Source organism: Chelonoidis abingdonii, chromosome 2 (assembly GCF_003597395.2).
Source record: "Chelonoidis abingdonii isolate Lonesome George chromosome 2, CheloAbing_2.0, whole genome shotgun sequence".
Taxonomy (NCBI): domain Eukaryota; kingdom Metazoa; phylum Chordata; order Testudines; family Testudinidae; genus Chelonoidis; species Chelonoidis abingdonii.
This window is the reverse complement of record NC_133770.1, coordinates 141207271-141230868: the sequence shown is the minus strand read 5'-3', so window position 1 is coordinate 141230868 and position 23598 is coordinate 141207271. Positions and strand designations below refer to the sequence as shown.

Below are 23598 nucleotides of genomic sequence, written 5' to 3'. Positions count from 1 at the left end.
GTGGAATCACGAAGCCTGCCCGAGCGAAGTTTTTTCAGTGTTTACCACCCTGACAGTTGGACACTGCTCCTCTCCAATTTCTCCACATCTTTCTTGAAATGTGGTGCCCAGAACTGGACACAATACTCCAGTTAAGGCCTAACCAGCGCAGAGTAGAGCGGAAGAATGACTTCTCGTGTCTTGATGGATGAAAAATGAAAACTTAGATTAGAGTAGCTGGTCCACATTCTTTGTTTTGTTTTCAATTCTGTAATAATCACAACACCAGTGCGTCTTCAGGAGAGTAATGCAGAGGTGTTATGGTAAGAGATGTATTGTTAAGGCAATACAAACATGAAATGTCACTCTTAATAGGGTAATGCAAGAAAACTCTGTTAAAAACTGCACGTTGAAAGGAAACCATTGACAGTACTTGCTAATTTCCCTTCTGCTGTTTCATAAATAAAAGGAGATTTGAGATCACATGTTCCCTGCATGTGGGCCTCTCTTATGTGTTGAGAAATCAATTCAAACTACCCTACTAAAGCACAGCCTTTCTACTGATTTTCATCATTGCCGAATTGTTTAATATAAGATGATCTAAAAGAACAAAAATAAATAAGGAGAAACAGAAAACACTAAAATCATGGTAAAAATAACCAGTTTCATACTTTTACTCATTTTCAGTGAGGTTAGTACTCAAGAAGGAACTGGAGAGAAAACTTCACTGCTAAAGCTGTCGCTATCTGAACTGGTACAGCACTGGGGACTGATTATACCAACTTCAACACACAGCCCCTATGTGTCTGTCTAGCAGGGTAATTTAGTCCCACGCTCGTTCAACTGTTAATTTATATGGCAAATCTGAGGCCTAGTTATTGTAGTGCTAGTTATATGGAAGGTGCCTTCAGTCCAGTTCTCAGTAGAGAGCTCTAAACATAACCGAAAACAAGCTTTTTTATCTGCTTGGCAAATGTGCAAATCAGGAGAATAAATTAACCCCTTCCACCCTCCGTGTGCTCTTACACAACAAATACAACAACACACAGTAAGATAGCTCAACCCCCTCACAAATCAAATGCCACCCAACTTATCCACCACATAATAAACGACTATAATATCAGAGTAGCATCACTCTGGCTGCCCTCTCAGCACTTCAGCTCCGCAAATACCTGGGAAAAAGACAGGTCTTTCAGCCTCTTCAGAGATCTAACAAATCTGGACTCTGTGAGGTCAAAAGAAGGCATGGTGTAGAGTTGAGGACCCACACAGAGAACATTCTGCTGGCAGCTTCCTCCTCCTATCTAGAGTAAAGGAGCTATAGCTCATACCCCTCCAGCTACTGCAATGGTGGTACAGGTAGAGAGGCAGCCTAAGGGATAGGTATGTACCAACCCATGTAGGGCTTCAAAAGTAAAAACCAACACTGAATTGCATGCTGTTTCATGCAGCTGGATAGTCTCATTATCCACATAAAGGGCCTAAGATTCTCGGCTGGTGTACATTGGCATATCCCCAGTGAAGACAATGGAGCTATGGTGATTGACCCAATGGACCAGATCTTCAACCTTTTGCTACATTGAAAATCTACAGCTGCTAACACAGGGGTGTGTGTGGGAGCATGTGTGTGCCTGTGTGCTCACCAGAGGAATTCTGTACTAGGACTGGAGTGTTTAAAGACCTGGCTCCTCACCAGCGGCGGCTCTAGGCACCAGCGCTCCAAGTGCGTGCCTGGGGCAGGAAGCCACGGGGGGCACCCAGCCGGTCCCTGTGAGGGCAGCAGTCAGGCTGCCTTCGGCGGCTTGCATGCGGGAGGTCCACCGGTCCTGTGGATTCGGTGGCTGGTACACCGAAGCTGCGGGATCGGGGACCTCCCACAAGCAGGCTGCCTGACTGCTGTGCTTGGGGTGGCAAAAAAGCTAGAGCCGCCCCGGCTCCTCACAGCTGATTAAAATATTAAACACCATAAAAAACAGATGCATGTTGTTTAGGTTAATGACAACTGAAAAAATGTGGCCACCTCCTTTTCGGGTTCAAGTAAAAAGTTACTTTACAGATAGCCCTTTGTAAAGGTAGAATGATGTGTTTGCTACAGCACAGCAGTGCTACGTCACATCGGTGTAGACGTACCCACGATGAGTAACCTCAGCAAGATAATCAAAAGGAACTGAAATGTTATCAGACTAATGCTGAAATGTGAGGAAATCAAGTTGAGCACCTTATCTCAAAATGATGCTTGTTTCTTTGCACTATGGGAATACACACTTTCAGTGAAATAACCCAATCCATAGGAAAGGAAAGTACCATTTCAAATTCTGTAAAACATTCATGTTTTCTTTGTAAACTTTACCACTTACCTTTCACATTAGAGTGCCTATAGATGCCTTCAGCAGCACAGCCACTGTCTAACTGACTATGGCCCATCATGTATCTATTTCTGTGGAGTGGAGAGGATGGAAGGCGTGCACATTGCTATGCTCACAGGGTATCAAGCTGCCTGGGGCACCTGGATGATGGGGAGGGGAGAGGTGGTTTGTGACATCTCATTTTTTTTAAAGTAACACAAATGTACAAACAAAATATTAAGTTATAACAAACTAACAAGACTTGAGCAGTATACAATTTCTTCAAGTCAAGACAGATCTGTATTTCTCTATATGTTTCCACACTGCTGAGTGTTGTGTGATTCTGTTTGAAGCTCCTAGGTGCTAACATAATATAAACGTTAATAATCAGAAAACAACTGAATGTCTTGTTATTGTAACAAAAGTCCTCCAGTGAAGGGTCTCAAATTATACTGTAGATGAAAGGGGGGCATAACATCTGAAAACACAGTAAAAGGAACAAATTAAAAGTCACTAATTAGGTAGCTCTGCTTCTCTCTTCTCAACTGATAATTTATCTAGCCAAAGATTAGATCTTTATCATTTAACTGCAGAAGCAATTGTATTAACAGGTACATACATGAAATAATGGACCTAGAATAAAGAAAAACAGTCAAGCATAGCAATATTTACTTTCCATTAAACATTTGACTTTTTTGGGGTGGGGGTGAAGGGATGGAACATCAGACAATGCAAGAAGAGCTTGTTAAATATACAAATTTCCCTTTGGCACTAGTGGTTTTGCTTGTCTTTCTATTGTTTATGTTTCCCATTATATCCATTTGTATCAGCTTGAGTCTTCAGTACATAGTTTCTTTAAAAAATGGATGGAAAACTAATCATTGCCAACACAGTGCACACAAGTCCATTATTAGAAATCATGGCTCTCATTTCTGTTCCTCATTATGATTTTTAATAGCTTTGTTTTTATTTATTTTTTAGAAAAAACATCTTTCTGTCTCTAAATCTCTGCTGTGGCTGTTTGGTAACTTTTGTATTTTTAATGGCTTAATCTGGAGAAAGCTGTGGCCAACTGGATTGTTACAATCATAATATTTTTAAAACCTGTATTAGTGGAGTCCATTTGGAAAAAAGTTTCCATTAATAGTATAAATCAAAATGATAAGCATCCAGAGGACAGGGGAAATGACCGAGCATACTGAAGACGAAAAAAACATGCAGGAGAAAATTGCTCCAGAGAATACAGCTACTATACCACAGGGGAGCATGAAAACAAATATCTTAGCTATTTTTATAGGGAAAATTTTATTTAATGGCTATAGTGCTGTTATTCAGTCAAATAAATATTTTTCTTTAGGTCACGTTGGAATTCAGATGCGTATTATCTGGCAGTAATTTGAACCTGCCTTTGATTATCCCTTCAAAAATGGCCTCTGATTTTCTTCAGCCAGTCAGAGTCAAAAAAGTGGTGTTGATTTTGGCCCTGTTGAAAAATGTTTACGTTGATATTGCTAAAATGAGCTGCAAAAACAAAGATGCTCCTTTATGGGCCTGATTTTACTGTCACGTTTTCCTTGTAGCATCTCATTTACACAAGTGTAAATCAGTAGTAACTTCACTGAAGTCAATAAAGAGAATCAGCTCCAAAGGTATATTGACTGTTGAAGACAAATAAAGACAAATAATTCAGAAAAAAAAATCTTTTTACTGGCAGTAAATGTATCTATTAAATCCAAGATGGCCATTTTCTTCTTTGGAATATAAAGTTATATTATTGTGAGTGCCCAGGAGGAATAAGTTTGCCCACCATAATTCCAGAACTTCATATGTTCTCCTTAAACAGTTGCTAGGGTATTTTTACACCTAGGTCATCTCTAATTTAAAACATGGCTTACTTCCGTGGAGGCTAATGACTTTTGGTCAACTACCTAGGATGGCTGGACATCAGCTTTCCTGAATTTGGGGATGTAGATAGCTGTGAGCTGGGCTGAGACCTCTGGCAACAATAATGACTGCTGTTTATGATTGTCAACTGGGTTAATCTCAACAGATAAGGCAGGAGATGAACAGAGTCAAAGTGTCTCTCTCTCTATCATAACCTGGCAGAACCTCCACTAGGACTAACATAGGCAAGGCATTTGTGGACAGTTGTGTTGCTGCTGGCCATTGCTGTAGTTGTTCTGGAGTTATTAATATAGAACACAAAAAACCCGTGTTAAAAGAACATTCAGGTTCCATAGTCCAGCACTCCAAAGCCACAGGTGCCTGAAGCCAGGCTGGCTGTACAACCTGAATTCATTTCCCTTGGGGGCTGCAATTTATTTCAAGAAGTTTCACTGTAATTTAAGGAATGTAATTTACATATTCATTTTGATACAGCCCTTAATTCCATGATCACATACTACTTTTCCCCACAGGAATCTCCATCATTCTCCCCTAAGCCAATTGGCTTGCAGTCTCAGTCTCCTTGCCCAAACATTCCTGCGTCCCCTCCCCACCAGCTCCCAGTCTCCTTGCCCAACCAGTCTTATCCTTCCCTGGCTCCCAATCCCATTCTCCTTTCCCAGCCAGTCCCTGCTTTCCCCTCCAACTTCCTGTCACAGTTTCTCTACCCCTACTCTTTCAATCCCAGTCTCACCAGACTCCTTGTCCCAATCTACTCTTTTCCCTCCCTGTGATCTGGCTTTTGTCCCCTCTGCATTCAAAGCAGATGGTTTCTTCCTCCATGCTGCTTGAGTTATGCGGGGATGAGGGGGTGTGGTCATTGAGTGCCCAAGCTCACTCCAGCACACAGAGCAGCTAGGAGCAGCAATTACAGGGAAAGTCCAACTTTGCCCCATAGCCCTGCATAGGAATATGCCCACTCGCTCTGTGGGAATGGCACATGTACAGTGTGGTCAACACTAAGAGCTGTGAGAGGGCTGAGCATGCCCAGGGAAGCAAAATATGTTCTCTCCTAGCCTTGTTCTGGGATATGGCTGATCTGTTTAGACTGAAATTTTCCCCCAAAAATCAGCCTGAGGCAGATACCTAGCATGGAAAATTTCAGCCCAAATAGTTAGTTTGGCAAAGCTCTAACCACTGAAAACAGGGTCATATAATAGGAAATATCAGACAAACTTCATAAGCAGTGCTACTAGCTCTGCCAATGTTTTTTATTTACACTTTGGTCTGCAGGGTTGACCAACCTGTACTTTTCATAAATGACTGATATGCTCCTTTTCATATGAGTTTTGATATACTGCAAGCATAATGCTAGCAAAATTAACTCCTTTTTATGAACTTTTTGATTTTCCAGTATAAAGACAAAATCTGCAAAGACAAAAATGTTGAACTTCATACCAATTCCCCATTCCCACTGAGGGAAATAATTTTGGTTTTACTTAATTCTAGAGATAGGAAAAATTCATCTAAATGCAGATGACTAGTTTGAACCAGAATATACGGTTTGTAGGAAGCCACTATCTAAAATGGGGTTAGCTGAAAGAGGGTTACACGCCCCCTCAATAAGCATAAGATAGCCTCTGATGGAAGAAACTTTCCTTGTAGGCTGTTCCAAAACTGACCATTATGGAGTTTCTTGTCCTTTCTTCTGAATCATCTGAGGGCCATGGTCAGAAATGGGAGCTGCCATACCGAATCAGATCAGTGGCCCAGCTAGTTAGGTATCTTGTGTTCAACATCTGGATCTGAACTTTATGACTAAAGAATCTTTTGTCTTAAATCATTTCAAAATGTATAATCTCCACTAAATCTGAATCTGGAGCAAAGACAGCATGCACACACAAACATACACTCCTCCTCTGCACCCAGACTCACTCCCTTGCATATACTAACCAAGTGCTTTTGGTGCACCTGTTTGCAGCAGGACCATTAGACCTGTGAAGGGGATTAGACGATAAGGCAACAAACAGTATCAATGAATTACACTGACATTTTCTTGAAATCAATTGTAGCTTTACAATGACATAGCACTTCAGATCAGGGCCACATGAGACTGATTATTTTAAAATGTGAGACTAAGGATGCAAGTCTTCATTCACCTTCCATACACATCCAGAACAATGGACTTCTCAGAACATGCGTGGCTTTGTGAAGTGTGAAGAATAATTGTTATTATGCGTCTGTATTGAGCCTGACCCTTGGTAGAACTGTACAGTCAATGGGGAACAGTTACTCATATCATTCAAGTGCTCTATGTTCTTATTCTCTTTATTTTTTAAGATCTAGTGAACCTTAAGATGGGTTTTAAACTAATGAAGGTTACCTTCAAGAATTTCTTGTTAACGTAATGATATACTCTCACTTGTTTCAAATACTTTATCAGTCGCCAGCTACATTTTGAGATCAAGTCAGATCAAGTGAGCAAAGTGAGCAAAGGCAAATTATAAACAGATATGTGAGGCCATTACTATTGTCTCTTGTAATCTTTTCTGGAGGAAATCCTGAATTATAATTGGCAGTGAGGTATTAGTGAAATGTCCACTCTCATACTAATAAACCAAAGACAACTGAATTTTGGGAATATCTTAAGTCTCTCTCCTCATGCTCAGCCAGAAGTTAACTGATTAGCTCAAATGACCATCCATATTTGTCAGTTAGCAATATATTGCTTTATTTCTTGGTAGTAAATTAAGGCTTTATAGTGAGATTCACACAGTACAGGCCAATTGAAGACACTGGAACCTTTAAAAACCATGTAGCAGTATTCATTCAATTTAGCATAGCCAGAAAGGTAGCAACTTTTTATAAACACTTAAATGTCACTAATGAGACCTCGAGTGCAAATGGCTCAGCCAAATTCACACCAACCTTGAGAATGGATTCAACAGCTTCACTCTCCTTGAGGACAGTGAAGAGAATAGCTAGCTGGGATAAAATCCACTGTGCAACCTCCTGAGAAATCAGCTTTGTAAAAAAAGGAAGCTAAACTGATGTTAGTTGACATAAAATGGCACCACTCCCTAACATACACCGATTAGTGACAGAGTAGTAATGAGGAGCAGTAAGAGCTTTTCCCAGCAATCATTTTGGCTCCTACCCCTCGTCTCTTTTGGACAGTATTATTTAATTCAGAGGGAACTGAAGGATGCTTAATGAGTTTGCCCATGAGACCACAATACCCTGCAAGTGAAAAAATGCACAAACTGACAAATGGAGAAGCAATATGCACAAGCTAAAGATCTTTTCTCACAAGTAGGACACATCCTGCCAGCTTTGCCTTTTACACACTGTGTGAGTGTGGCTACAGATTATTTCCTTAGTGATTATGTATGTTCTTAAACAGATGGATTTTCATTTCATCTCAGTGACATTATTAATGTTGTCTGGAGACGATGCAGCTACTGTTCTATGAAAACCAGACAGATTGTTTTCCTCCCCACATCTCTCTAGCAGAGACATTTACAGTGATTGAGCCTAACATATGAATCCGTTGTCAATCATGTGCAGGGGGCCTGCCTGAAAATATCATCACTTCTAATGAGTCTGGCTTTCAGATCTAAGGACTGGATGGGACTTGCCAGAAATAAGTGGGGAAGAACTTCCATTACAGTCTTCTGGCAACTAATCATGAAATGATCACATGCTCAGGGAAAAAAGGGGACAATGAATAGGGGGAAGCCTCAAAATTGATTGCACTGGCAAGAGAGAGCAGCTATAACAGTAACACCTGTTAGACTAACAGTCTTCAACCATATGAGGCACTACTGATACTGCAATTCTTTGCTCAACAGTGGCCATTTCTTCAGTTGAAAGGAACGTGGTTAAGGAATTTCCAAGAAGATGCTACTTAGACAAGGTAGTGTTGCATCAGCCATGTTGGAGGAATTTGGGGGGTGGGTTTCGAGACAAATAGTGCCTCTGCAGCTTCTTGAGCACAGCTGGAGCTCAGATTTAATGCTGCTCAAGTTGCACCTCAAAGGGAGTGATTATGTGCTATGCCCTTCGGAGAGCTAGTTCAGACTAGGAAAGCGTCAGGGCTACCAGGGGTATAGCACTGCCATGGTGCTGTGGAGTACTCACTGCTTTTAGGTTAAGGAAGCATCTCCACAGAGACCCAATCAAATAAAAAAGTGATAGTTTAAAACAAAAAATATTCTTTTTAAAAAACAAACCTCACCAGCACCATACAAGAAAGCCGACTCCCACGAGCCATACAGAGAAGAGCTAGGTACTGTATGTGGGAGTGTGTGTTTATACATCAATGTTTTTAATCGACAGGTGCAGAGTGTCCTTTCAGAAAAAAGCGGGGTTGGTGTGCTCAATAATACAGCGCTTGCAATGGCGTTTAACAAAACGCAGAGCGTCCACGGAAACCTCACAGTCCTGCACATTCAGCATCTGCAGGTCAAAGCAGTTTGCAGCTACGATCTGTAGGCCCTGGCCTGTGATGCTCTCACATGACTTCAGGCTCAGGCGCTTCAAGTTGAAGCAGTTCAGGGCCAGAAACTCCAGGCCGGTGTCTGAGACCAGCGGGCACTTGCCAATATCCAACGATTTGAGTTTTGTGCAATTTTTGGCGAGGTACTCCACGCCATGGTCCGTGATGCCCTCGCAGCCCCGCGCATTGAGGTAGCGCAGCTTGCTGCAGTACTTGGCAATGTAACGGATGCCCACGTCTGTGATGCGACCACAGTGTGCGATGCTGAGGTATCGCAGGCGCGACTCCAACTTGGCGATCTCCCGCATGCCGAAGTCACTGACGAAGCGGCAGTCGCTCACGCTCAGCTCCTTGATGGATGTGCAGTAAATCATTAGGTAACGGAGGCCTTCATCGGTGATGCGGACGCAGCGGCGCAGGTACAGATGAGTCAGCTGAGTGCAGTGTGCGGCGATGGTGTGCAGGCCTTCGTCCTCAAGCACAAAACAGTCTGTCATGTCCAGGTAACGGATAGAGATCTGTTTACCATGTAATGGGGACAGCTTGATGGAGGCTTCGCGGGTCAAACTAATGCATGTCACTTTGGAACAGCCTACATGGAAAAACACAATGTTAATAAATTGCAAAGCAACTCCTCTGGCAGGATGGGGGAGGTTGGCGTGTAACTGCAGACCTCAACACACAGCTAGTTATGCAGGCATCTCAGTGCTGCCAGACCTCAGAAAGTACTCTGATGAAACAGACACTAGTCCGGGTTCTGCCACAGCAGCCATTCATCTTAAATAACTCCACTGAAGTCAATAAAGTTACTCCAGTAATCTAAACAACATCAGAACTACAGAAATATGGTGTTGTCCATGTCCCAAATTAGGTCAGATCATGGCCCTCAATTTCTTTATGCAGGGACAGACTCTGATCTCTGTTACCCCAGCACAAATCCAGTAATGGTTTAGGTCAGCACAGGGAGCACATTGCACACAGTTCTCTGGACTGTGGCGACATCATCACTGATTTATTTAGGGCATGTCTATGCTGCCCCTCAGTTCAAACTACAAACATGAATACCAGTGTGCACTGAAGTGCTGCACTGTATCACTCCCCTGTGGAAGCTGTGGGTGCAAAATAAAAGGTCCCTAGGTTACATTAATGTAGCCCATTTCTGACAGGGAGATGTTAACATGAGCTAGCAACCTTTTAGTTTGTGCCTGTTGTGCAACATGGGGGAGCTACAGCTCAGCACTTTGGTGCACACATCTATTCATACCCACCGAGTCCAAACTGTGGGGCAGTGCAGACATGCCCCCAATTGGTGTTCCAGCATCAGAGCCCATATTATGTTCAAGCATTGCAAGAAACAAAAGGGAAACCTCCAGGCCCAGATGGGCTAATGTTTGGGGAACAGAAATGTATGATCTGCCTTACTGATGCAAATCGGGCTAGTAACCAAGTGACACCAATCTAGCAACTGGATGACAATAATATTGTATGTCATGGCATCTTACATTCAAACAACACAACCAGCCTGACCCAACACAACCAGTGGAGAAAATCTGGAAAATCACATGCAGCGCTCAAGTGCTAACCTCTTCCCTCTCCATTGTGATTCCCTTTCAAAGCACATTATATTAAGCAGAGGACCTTTTATTTCTTATTTTCCATAATAAATAAATAATAATAATGCAGAGCACTAACCACCAGGCCAGCCAGCCATAGGACCAAACTCAGAGCTACCAGGAATTCAATCCAGGGACCAACTTCAGCCCTGACATGAACAGGTGCATTTCTCCCATTTCCTCCTTCTCGCGGTCATGGGGAACTAAGGAGTGCAGCAGAGGAAGCATGGTCCTTCCCTGAGAGAGGGATGGGGCAGAGAAAGAAAGCACCAAGTGGCACCCTGAAGCCCATTAACTCTGTACTGACACATCTGGACTGCTTACAGGCAGAGTGTTCCATTCTATAGTCTTTAGCCAAGGAAGACAGGACAATGCAGCACAGGCCCTTTGGGATGTGAGGAAAAGTAAAGCAAGAAAATCAGTGTAGATGCCAGGAGGAAACAAGTAAAGCAGGGAAATTAGAGGTGGCGTTAGAGCTGTAGGAACCTCAAAAATTGCCAGTTTGATTTATGCACTCATCATACGAGGTATGCAAGATGAGTTTTGATTTAGACTTTTGCTTTCGTCAAACAGATGCAAAGTCTAGCTGAAATCTCACACAAAGTGCAAGTGGCAAGTACTGCACAGCCCCGGGGGAAGCTCTAGGACCTTGAGTCAGGGAGAACCATTTTGATTAGTCAACAGTGTCCTCAGAAAATCAATACCGCCTTTTCCCTTTTAGATACTCTGATTCATGTCCCTGCAGTTAATGGTCTGGTTTATAATGAGAACAAATGATCTAACCTGGAACACTCAGAACAAACAAATGCGCGCACACACACGCACATACCCACACACACGATGGATGCAAGGAGAGTTCCAAAGGGAAGCGATACAATTGGAGTTCAGCCATGTAAACCTTCCTTAGACTAGACAACAGAAGATGGCACAAGGGCCTACTCCTCCAGTTGGGTCTGCACAAGTGGATGCTGGCAACCTGGCAGAGCCCCACTTATGTCAGTGGAGTTTGGCATGAGCACGAGGGTCTGTCTGCATGAATCTGACTGCAGGACAGTGGTATAAATGTGGACTCTTTACAAACAGATTAGGATTTATTTTTAAAATTAGGATAGTGAGAATGAAGGTCTGCAGACAGAGAGAAGGAGAAGAAAATTCTGTCTGCGGAATATTTGAGAAAGAGAGACATATGAATGACTAATGCATTTCTGATATGAAAATGAAAAGGTTGAAAGTCTCCCTGCAGGGCTGGATTTACTGTACATGGCCACGTGATCACAGTTTTGACAGGCTCAGCATCTTCTTGTTGTCTAGTTACTTTGGCTACAGCATATGGTATTTGATGGGAAGGGTGTTCAGAATGGTTTCACCAGAAGAAAAGAGTGCATGTTGATTATAGACTGTTTTTTTTAAGTGAAGTGATATTTTTCTAGGTCTGTAACAATTTTTCTGTCCCAAATAATAAAGATGTAAAAACAAACCCTCATACAGCAAGATTTTTCCATAGAGGAAATGTAACTAATTTAAAAGGCAGGAGAAACTTCCAAGTGGAATGAAAGAACCTTGGCCAGCATATGTTAGATAATAGTTTGCAGTCAAGCTCAAACAGCTCCTGGAGTTATCTGAGGCCTGCTAAAGGAGTAGATGTTGAGAGTTGTTTATTTATGTTGTGGAAAACTAATAGTTAATAGGGATGCCTGTTTTTGACATTAAAATACATCACTACCTCGATATAATGCCACCAGTATAACACGAATTTGGATATAACGCGGTAAAGCTCTTAAACACCGCTCATGCAGAGCTGCACATTTGCAGATCACTTCTCCTATTTAGGCTGCAAGCTCCTTGGAACAGGAATCCCCTCTTACTCTGCTTGCAAAGATAAACACATGAGGAAAGGGAGTGGATTATTAATGAGAAGACAGTAGGAACTGTGGCTTGAATAGGAGCTGTCCATAAAGCTACTGTTTGTACAGCCCAATCTTCCCCTCCAATCCCTGGGGTATCACCTACAAACCCAACACATGCTAATCCCCTTCTCTTCCCCTAAGCCCTGTTCTCCCCTCATCTCCCACATGACCCTTCTGGATCAGGGTGTCTCCTCCTGGTGACCCCCCCAGAAACTCATAGGGGACAAGCAGTTTCCTGATGGCCCAGATATTCGAGTAGCGGGCTACCTGTCCCTCAGATGATGGGGGCAGACCCAATCCCACTTGAAATGGATGTAAAGAAAAATGGGAAACAGCAACTGGAAGGTCTAGGCTGGATCCTAATGGTGACAAGAGATTTTTAAGGGAGCTCGAACTGTACATGAACCTGAATCTCTGTACGATCCACATTTGGGAACCCCAACCTGCAAGGCCCTGACAGCCCTGGAGACACACATTAGAGCAGATCTGACATTCTCTCCAGTAGAGGGCAGGCGTGCCCCCCCGGCTACCCCATCACTGCACTCGGATTCTGCGGTTCCCGGAAGTGTGAGCCGCCGCTGCCCCTCCCACAGCTCCCCCCCTCCCACTGCCTCAGAATTCACTGTTGTGAATTCACTAGACCACGCACCCCCTGGGGCAGGGCCAGTGTTGGGGGGCTGCTGCCGGTCTGGAGTCTCGGCTGCTGGCCCTGCTCAGCCTCCTGCTGGCCTGGGGTTCCGTTCACTCAGCTGGCAGCGCAGTGAGTGGGGCTGGTGGCCAGAACCCCAGGCAAAATCGGCTCGCATGCCAAAGGTGGCACGCGTGCTATAGGTTGCTGGCCCCTGCGATAGGGCCAGCAATTACCTCAGGTATTTTTAACTATTTGCGTGCACCCCAGGTTAAGCCCAGGTTAAGAACCACTGCACTAAACTGATAAGATCTGGATTTTAATTTAATTTTAAATGAAGCTTCTTAAACATTTTAAAAAACTTGTTTACTTCACATACAACAATAGTTTATAGACATAGAGAGAGATCGTCTAAAACCATTAAATGGTATTACCGGCACGTGAAACCTTAAATTAGAGGAATAAATGAAGAGTCAGCACACCACTTCTGAAAGGTTGCCGACCCCTGCCCTATCGGGTTGCATTTGGTTTGTTTAGGTAGATGCATTTCACCCCTCTTTGCATATGCCGGCAAGTACAGAGTAGTGTGCAAAGCATTTGAACAGTGACGTTACTCAGCAAGGTCATTACACAGCATGGCATACTGCCAAGCAGCCCTTCACATACCATAGGCGGGCAGTGAAGAGGAGGTCAAAATAATACTCAGCCATCGAGAGGAAGGAGAAATAATAGGATCCTGTTTTCGAAGCACTTTCATAAGTACCCTATATAACAAACACTTTGAAAATTAATTTAGAAGCGGGCTCAAGTCAAACTCCAGAGCAGAATGCTCCTGAGCTCCAAAAAAAAAAAGGCTAGCTGAAGATGCAAAATCCAGTTCTGGGTTTTAAGCACCCCCAAAGTTCAAGAGTATTGGTTTAGCCCTCTATAGAGGTCAGGGCTATTCTGAAACGTCTGATGTTCAAATACGATCTTTCTACCATACGGATATTATAACTAGTTAGTTTAATATTATAACCCTGCATTTCATGCATGGGTAATTTAAACCAAAGAGGCTAAAGGTTTCATATTAAGCAACACAATTACATCTTAGCTATTATGCTGACAATTAGTCAGATAGCTCCTGCTCACTTCCCTTTATTAAACCTCTTTCAGTTACCACCAACAGCCTTGTTTACTTACACTATAGTGGGAAAACCATGGAACTGACTGTACACAGTGTTGCCAAATGCACAATTTCCCCTGTTTGTTTGGATGTTTCATGCAGCAAGACAGCAAAAAAGAACATCTCCAAAATAGGAAGATGTGACTGGAAGGCCACAAAAATTGGCAGGGGAACTCGGGCTCCTTTGGAAACCCCAGCGTTTGTCAGTTTCCAAAAATGAGTTAAAAGTAGCTCCTTGTTCTGCTCCTGCCTCTAAAGACGTTAGGCACCTAACTCCTTAAGGCTCTGTTGTGTCCTTTTAAGGGACTTTCCAGTCAACTGGGATTTGCATCTGGGATTCTCCAAGATTACAGTGGGAGTCACTACTGGAGCCAGGAACTGAAGCGTTCTAATCTCTGCTCTCAGTTCACTGAGCAAGGAGACGTGTGGTCTGAGCACAGGACAGCACATCCAATTCATTGCATGCTTTTCCATTGCTCTTTGGACTAATCTTGCACCACTGAATATAACTGGAATTTTCCTCTTGATTCAAAGGTGATAAGATCAGGCCAATGTGTTATGAAGGCTTCACCATGGAGTCTGATGAATGCCATTTAAATGAATTATTAAAGCACAGTTACAATAAAACATTAACCTACTACATTGTACATTACTTATTCAGGATCAGGTTAATACTCAAAGAACCTGGCTCAAGATTCTGGCTTGCTGGCTGGGGAATCCCCCTCTCTGGACTATACTAAACAGGGGGGACAACATTTCTAAATACCTATCTTCTTTTTGGTACTTCTCTTGTGCACATACTTGGTGTGAAAGTCTTTCCATTACAAGGACAATCCATATTTTACTATCCCACAATTTCATAATAGGAGGGAGGGGGTCACATTTTTCCAGCAATGTGTAATACAACGTCTAGCTGCTAACAATAAAAAAGAAATTAATTTTACTGGCTTCTTTACTGGAGCATTAAGTAAGCAGGTCCAGGGATCTCTAGGAAGCTGGCATTTTGTCATAAGAATCTCTTTCATTTCCTCGCAAGTGGTCATAGGGTCACAACCACCAAACATGCAACTATGTTTCCCTTTCCCCACAACCCCCCACAGAATGCCTCTTAGAAGCGCAAATCTGATTGCTCTTAACTGGAGTCAAATGCCACCTATACAATAATGTATAAAACTTTTCTTTATAAGCTACACAACTTGAAGAAAGTATATCCCCTTTCCGATATAGTGACCCGTTAATCCAGATCAATTTCTTTTTGTCCAAATCTGTCCCCCATCTTTTCATCTGGGTTTATGCCTAGCAAAGCATTTTTCAATCAAAATTATATGCATCTTAGAAATTAAACATTTTGTTCTAACTTGCTCCTGGGCTAACTCCTCAAATGTGGTTAAGATCTATATAAAGCTGCCGCATATCCAGATTTCACAATAAAATGTTTGATTTGTAAATACTGAAAATATGAGATCTTTATATTATTTATATTATTACATATCTCTTGGTTTGATTTCAAACCAGGACCCAGGAACAGCTGTCTGAACTGAGCACTCTCAGCTCCTACGTGCAACAAAGAGTAACTTTGAAATTTCCTAGGGAAAAATTCCTGATTATTAATGCAAGCAAATAAGGGAGAAGGCCACTCTAACAGAAATGTAAAAAAATTGTCCAAAGCTGCTAAGATGGTCTGGATGAAAAGGGGATTTTTTATTTCTGATCACCTACATTTCTTTTTAATGCAACAATTACTATGAATAGCTACATTTGGGCTCCCAGTCTTATTTGAGTTATATTCCGTGTTTGAATGGTCGATTGTTAATCCAATTGATCTAATATTTTAATTGTTATGTGGTGAGTGCTATTTTTATGTCAGAGTGGGAGCACGCTCTGCAGTAACAATCCTTACAAAAATAAATACAGAGAAACTAATGGTTGACTACATTTTATATTTGTATCATGCTTTTTCTCCCAAGGCACTTCAATTAAACACACATTTGATCACTGAAGTGCAGACGCTTATGATGCACACCTCTAGAAATGAAGGCTTCCTATGTCACTTTCCATAAATTGCAGAGATTTAACTTGATCTTTAATGTCCATACAGAGTAGCAAGGGCCTCCTCTTTTAAGGTCAACCAGTAAGACTCCCCCTGGCTAAGCTGCATGGCATTTAGTTTATCTACCTAAAGAATGTGAAGGAATGAGTTCACAATGAAGAGATTTGAATCAGTGGTATAAAAGGGCCTCTTGTGCAGCTCCAGTGACTTCAGCTGAATACAGGACTCTGGTAGCCTGAGTTGATGGCTTAGTGGCCTAAGCATCAGGTTCAAAATTGCCATAGTTGCTTGTTTACTTTGCTTGCACAAACATGCATAATAGCAGATTTCCCAAAAGAGGCACTGAAGTGTGTGTTGAAAGTAGAAAAGTGGGTGCATGTGGGCCTGAGAGAGCTGGTCTGGCTTCACTGTTGCCAACTCTTGTTAATTTATCATGAGTTCCACAAACTTTTCTTTCTGAAACAATGTCCGGTTGAGCATTGCCTCACCAGGCAACTGCTTCTTCACCAGTACAGCTAACATTTGTACTGGATGGAAATCAAGCATAACTGATTATTGCTGTAATCTTACTAGGAGCTTTCAAGCAAGCTGATAAACTGTCACTTGTTTGTAATTTGATCTAGTCACCATCAAAAACATATGGAAGCATTTTTTAAAATGCCTAAGTGGTGAGGTTTGTAGGATATTTGCAAAGTTAATGAAAACCTCTTATACATAAGATTTCCTGACATTTTCATTTTATGGATGTTCCCATGATACTGTGTGAGTTTTATGATTAAAATAAGCATTTAATAATAGAATGGCCACCTGATATAAACTTCAGAGAGAATGCCAAGATAATTTTTTTTTTAAAAAAGTGTTATTACATGTATTTATCTGTGGACTTGCCTGTAACTATGCCTAGAACTCAGAGTTAAAATCCTCTTACCTGTGTTGCATTATTACAATTCTTCATGCACTTATTTCAGCTGACCTCCTAGAACTTGGTCTAAATTCTAGTCTTAATTGCACTAGTGTAAGTTCATGTACATCAATGAAGTCACTCCAGTTTTATACTGATGTAACTAAAGAGAGAGAAGAGACCGAATTCTGCTGTCAGTCAATCTTCTCCCCATATCTCAGACTGATTTACTATCAGTCTCTTCCTCCTCCTTTGGCAATTTCACTTCTTTGGATACAAAAAAATCTTCATCTGTAACTCTGGGCATTTGGAACAGTCCACCTGTTTTTAAATTTAGTATGAAAGCGTCTGCTCATATTTGCATAGACTCTAGTTTTCCTTTCCTTCTGCTTTCATTTTTAACTGTAATTCTATTTAACTATGCACAATATGGTACACAGTATGTAAGAAGATGCTATAAAAATATAGTTGCCCTGTATTGTTCAGAAACAATTTTAAAATCCACGTTATTTTTTCAGTACCTATGGCATTCAGGCTAAATCCTAAAGTCATTCTTCTAATAAAAGATCCATCAGATCTGATTCTGAACTCAGACTGATGGGACTTCATTGGCTTTGATTAGTTTATGTGAGAGTTAAAGTCCCACTGAAATCAATGGTCCTAATTTTGCTCTGAATAAAGGTTGACGGTTGTCAACTTCCACTGAAGTTAGTGGCAGGTGAAGTGCTTAGGATCTCACGGATCCAGGCCCCAGGGCACGGCCTGTGTTTACTTTTGTGGATCACTCAGTTTGGGGATGGGGGACAGGATGGGAAGACTTTTTCATTTCTAGTTACTTCCATTTCCTGGGTCACACACAGTAGTCCAGTGCTGAGTATAAAGGACTTTAGCTCTGCAGATGAATGTTTAAATGAAACACAAGGCAACCCTGACTGACACATTTTATATTTCTAGTTCTATTTTTGCAGGGGATCTTACCCACATTTTTCATCCTGGTGGACTTTGTAGAGAGAGACAATGTGGGTGAGGTAATATCTTTTATAGGACCAACTTCTGTTAGTGAGAGAAACAAGCATTCCAGCTTGCACAGAGCTCTTCAGGTCTGTGAAAGTTAGTCAGAGTATCACAGCTGAATACAAGGTCTGAACAGATTGTTTAGCATAAGTAGTTACATATTTCAAGGGACCAATCAACCATTAACACACTTCCAGTCATAAGGGGGTGGGGGGTGCGGAAGCAGCTGGAGGGTTGTTAGTGGGCTATAGATTGTTGTCATAAGCCATAAATCCAGTTTCTCTATTCAGACCATGATTTTTAGTGTCTAGCAAAGTTATGAATTTAAGATCCCTGCACAGGGAACTTAGGGGAGCAGGGAGCTGATAGGGAGAGCTGATAGGAGGGCTGTCAGTCCACCCTGGTTCTAAGCCCCCACCAGCTAGCTCTACCGGGGTGCTCTTCCTGCAAGCAGTGGACAAAGCAGGCGGCTGCCAAGCGAGGTTAGAAGAGAGCATTTCACAACTTTAAACGAGCATGTTCCCTAATTGATCAGCAATGTAACAATGACACAATGCTAACTGGACGACTTTAAGTGAGGAGTTACTGTATCTGCAAAGGATGCGTGCCTTTCAGCAAGGTCATTGCCAATAGGCTGTGTGGGTCTGATTCTCTGTTGCCCTGAACCTCTTGCCAACTGAGCCAAACACACTACTATTCTGAACCACTAGCAGCAATGTAAATAATTGCACAACGCGCATGGCAACAGCGAGTCAAGTCCTGTGCTCACCAACAGGTCAAAAGAATGCCATCCAGACACCCTGCTACCCTGGAGACAGATTTCATCTGTGAGATGGGCAGTAACATTCAAATCACCAGTTATAACCCAGAACACCAGAGTGAAATAAAATCAGACAGAGTCAATGGGCCTGATTTTCCACGGCCACGCGCTCGGTGCAGTCATTTATACCTATGGAAAGTGGGTGAACTGCCATTCTGAGTGGGTAGCACTTTACACCATTTTGCTCAGCTCCCTATGCAGTCATTTATGTCTGTGCAATGGGTAAGCTGAACCAGTTAACTTAATTCAGCCCTGGACTACACCCAGTGCAGTTGTGGGATCATGCAGAGGGTCTAACTCAGTGCTGAATTTAATCCCAGTGCCTCCACTGAGGCCCATCCTCCAACTCAAGCTCCGATCAATGCACAGGGGGAGCAAAAATTCCCTATGGTTGACCTCTAATGACAACCTCCTTCCTGCCTCCAGACAGAACATCTGGGGACCATCAGCAAAGGCATCTCTGCTGCTCAAAACCATTGAAACCCCACATCGAAGCTAAGGTGGTCCCTAATGTACATTAGTCAAGTCCTAAACAAAATTAGGCAGTGTCTAGATGTCAAAACGTATCCCTAGCTGTGGGTCTTGGCCTTCCAAACTTCACTGTCCTTACCTCAGGGCTATATAGCTTTTGTGCTCCTAGAAAGCCCAGTTGCTGTGCTACCCATCCTTAAAGAGGGTGTAGTGTGCACTCCTCACTGCAGAAGACCAGCTGTGATGGCTGGTTCAGAGGGAGAGGTACGGAAACAACTCCTGCAGTACAAAGACTGCCACTATACCCTGTGCACTGATACAATGTGATGAGGAGTATTAACATCTAGATAGGTAAGACAAATGGGGTGGGAAGAGGGGCTTGTCTTCTTGGTGCAGCTATAGGGGCCAGGTTATTCTCTGCCCCTCTGTGCCTTATCTCCCCCTTTTCACTTCTGCACAGGATTGTCCTGTCTCTCTCAACCCAGATTATATTATTTAAATACTTTCACTTACCTGACACATCCAGGTGCTCAAGGTTTGGACACAGTGACACCACATCAAAGACTGCTTCATTGGAGATGTTGTAACAGCCTGACACCTCTAGCCTCCTCAGCTCTGGACAGCACTGGGCAATGGTGTAGAGTCCTCTGTCTGTGAGCCGCCTGCAGCCACTAACAATTACCGTCTCCAACATGAGACATACATTTGGCGTGTCCTGACAAAGCCTCCGGGTCAGCACTTTAAGAGCCCTGTCAACGTTGATTGTTTCGCCCGTCAGGCAAATAGTCCTCCAAAGCCGTGGGTCCCAGGCAAGGTTATACCAGCGGCGACACACTCGTGCACAACGGCACAACTGGTTGGTAGGCAGGAAAGAGAAAATTTGGATCATGGAGTGGTCTGGGAGACGGTCTATGTTGGCCTGTTCTTTCTGTTGTCTGGATGCCAGCCGGATGAGAGGATGAGTAAGGCGGGTTGGAGGAGGTGAATGGACCATAGCAACTGTCTCCCCGGTGACTGAGGATGAAGAAGTGGAAGATCCTCGGCCATTCTGGAAGCCATGTGAATTCTGCGGACATATTAGCGCTGGGCTGGGTGTGCTGAGTGTCCGCATGCTCAGGTCGGAATCTGAAAGATACCAAAGCACAGAACAGTGTCCATTTATAGCATTCAATAGCAATTACAGCGTTTTTTTTGAAAAATAAATTGACCCCGATTTTAGGGAGGCTTGTCCCACCTACCAATATTGCAGGCAAGAAACTGTGAGCATGATTAATGGCACCTCTCTGAGACACACTGTGATTTCCAGGTACAGCCAGGGTCAATGGTTAGACATCTAAATGCAATATATCAGCAACACTGGATGCCATTTAAATGTAACCCCTGGTGTATGACCTCTCCTGTCCCATGCAACAATGAAACTCACATTCTGGTGTTCTGAACTGTAAAAAATAATTGAACACACACACTTGCCAATCTTTCACTGCTGGCTTGAGCTGTGTGGCACTTGGTAGTTTCAGTTCACAGGGATTCATTTCCTTCAGTGTTGGTTCACGTAGTTTCACATCTCCTGAGCTTTACTTTACGTTTCCATTTGGTTCAAAACTTGAAAATCAGAGCTGGTAAGTTTCACTGTGCTGGGGGCCAGAAACCAGGAATTTTGACTGCAAGTTCTCTCTTTCTGTATGTTGTTGCATGGAAGGAGAGCACCGCGTCCCAAGTGAGGTGTATTGGGTGAAAGCACTGGCCCACACTGCATGCTCTGATAGGATTGTGGGTGCCCTGCAGACAAGTAAATGGTACTTGAGAGCATTGATTACATCACTGTTTCACCGCTCTGAGCTCTGAGGATTTCAGTATGTCTCAGACTCTGCCCTCCTGCCTGTTATCAACACATCCTGAAGAGATACTTCAATTCTTCAAAGGTTTGTTTAAAAAATGTAAGTTACCCCCCTGCAGAACTTGAGGCAAGAATTTTCAAGCTTGCATGTGTAGAACTGGGTGCCTAATTTCATGTTTCTACATGAAACAGTTAGAAATGCTGATCATCCTGCTGAAGTCAATGGGAGTTTTGACTGCTCAACACCTTTGAAAAGCCAGTCACTTAATTAAGTGCCAAAATATGAATGGGGAGGGGCTAACTTCAGGCCTCTAAGTTTGAAAATTTTGTCCTTTCATTTTATGGGTGCCCTTTCTGCTTGCTATGCCCTCTTAAATCATTTGCAATAATGGAAGTTCCAGATGTGTCTCCTGAATAGAGTATACTCCCTACACCTAAACTTAATATTCTTCATCTTCAGATCTGCTCCTCACCTCTGGTGCAGAAGCCTCCATATACACACCTAAATCCCCAAGAGTAGTTCAGAATGAGATCACAGGATTGTGTTCTCACTCAGATGAGAGAGCCGGGAGAGCTGTTACCATGCTATTAAACCCATAACGAAATTTTTGACTAGACTGGAATTCTTCCGGCAGCTTAGTGGCACATTTTACAGTAGTATTTCAGGTCCACTGTTCAGTGCATACTGATGAGGGGGGAGAAAAAGCAGGTGAGTCCCAGAGCTTCTTGCCAGTAAAATGTTGGAGAGCCTTTCACTCAAGTTTAATCTCTAATGAAACGCTTCACCGTAATCACATACCCTCCACTCTGTACAGTATTCTAGGGAGGGACACAAAGAATTATCTAAACCCGCAGCAGCATTCTAAAACTTTTCTTCTCCAATATTTACTAAGTGCTGGCCTACAGTTTGAGTCACTCTAAGATAGGATTTAATGACAGTGTGGCACCCGTAAATACAATTCCAAAAGGGCAATTTAATGCACACATGGCAACTTTCAACAGTTTCTCCCCAGGTAGATAATTGGCTGTTTTATACAGGCACTTTTTTCAATGCACTGTTTGTTACAGCCCTGGAATACATATCTACATTTTGGTCACCTTAGAAAATCAAAATTTACAAAGCAGTCCTGCACTTCTTCCCTTTGATTACCAATGCTTTTGCGCAAGATGCTTTTTATTATAGTCTTGTTCAGAGCCTAAGGATTGTTTGCTGCCATAAAAAAAAAATGAAGTTTCTTAATGGTCATAAAAAATCTCAGAGGAAGGCTGGGCCAGCAGCAGAGCTATAAAAGCTGACATGAAGTAGGGGGAGAAGCAGGTGTGCACTTTGGGAGAACTTCCTTAGTCCATTAGGAAGCTCTGTTTTATTCCAAAAGTTTTTGGTTTTTATTTCCTTCCCAATTAATTTATAAGTTGTAGGGAATATATGTAAATAGAGATGAACCAAATCAAAATCTAGTGTCTGAACACCCATGCTTTAGTGAGGATGTGTAATCCCTGAATTTTAGTCAGTTGGACACAGAGGATGCATTTGGGATGTAACCAAAGCATGACATCCCCAAATATGTAATCTCTCTCTACATTTACAATCTGCCCCATTCTGATAAGACGATTAGCCAAGATGGTCAGGAACACAACATCATACTCCATGGGTGTCTCTAAACCTTCAACTGCCAGAAGCTGGGACTGAATGACAAAGGACGGATTGCTTGAAATTGCCCTGTTTTGTTAACTCCTTCTAAAGCACCTGGCATTGGCCACTGTCAGAAGACTAGTGGCTGGCTAGATGGACCATTGGGACTGCCCTAGTATGAACATCACCAACAGCCTTGAATTGTTTCTTCTATGTACCACAGCAATCTAGCCTTCAGGGAATTGTCATGTTCCCTTCAGCTCCTCTTGCAGCTCTGCAAATACTGCAGGATCAGGTGCTCCATGCTTGCAATGCTCATAGCAATAGTGCAGGACAGTGCAGGCTCCAGGCTTCTGTCAGAGATGGCAGACAGCAAGGAGGGACATGCGAGTTTACAGGGATTTTGAAAAGAGGTGTGAAATATATGGGCTGCACATGAAGTTATGGGATGGAGAACACTGCATTATGGCAGGTTGACTCCCATGTTCCCAATCCCACCGTGTGACTCATTTTGGTCCCATTAGGCATTGCAAAAACTTCCCAAAACACACAGTGCTGGATGATGACGAGTTGCACAGTGGGATACCGACCCACAGTGCATTACCCTCTGCACTCTGATACAAGCACTCCTGGTGAGGACACGCACCGCTGACACAAAAAGAATAGTGTTTACACACACAAGCGACGTAATACTCCGGAGACTGTATGTTGATGTAACTTAGATTGACATAATTTTTAGTGTAGACATGGTCTAAGTTTCAGAGTTACAGCTGCCAGACAAATAAGGGTGCTCATTGTTACTTTGAGCTAACTTAGTGTTACTTTAGGTGCAGTTACTGCATGACATCTTTAG

General features: G+C 42.7%; 1 protein-coding gene across 2 annotated transcripts in view; it reads right to left on the bottom strand.

The window, feature by feature from the left end:
- Positions 1 to 6914: 6914 nt before the first annotated feature.
- The window catches only part of FBXL7 (F-box and leucine rich repeat protein 7), a 346458-nt gene continuing 329774 nt past the window's right edge, over positions 6915 to 23598 (bottom strand). Inside the window, exons 3-4 of one of the 2 annotated variants that reach the window (XM_032789743.2) lie at positions 19789 to 20400; positions 6915 to 9298 (exon numbers count right to left, since the gene is read on the bottom strand). In XM_032789743.2, coding sequence (XP_032645634.1) covers positions 8562 to 9298; positions 19789 to 20400 — 1349 coding nt within the window. In that variant the 3' untranslated portion in view covers positions 6915 to 8561. The remainder of the gene's footprint in view (positions 9299 to 19788; positions 20401 to 23598) is intronic. The other variant, XM_032789744.2, reaches the window with a different exon arrangement.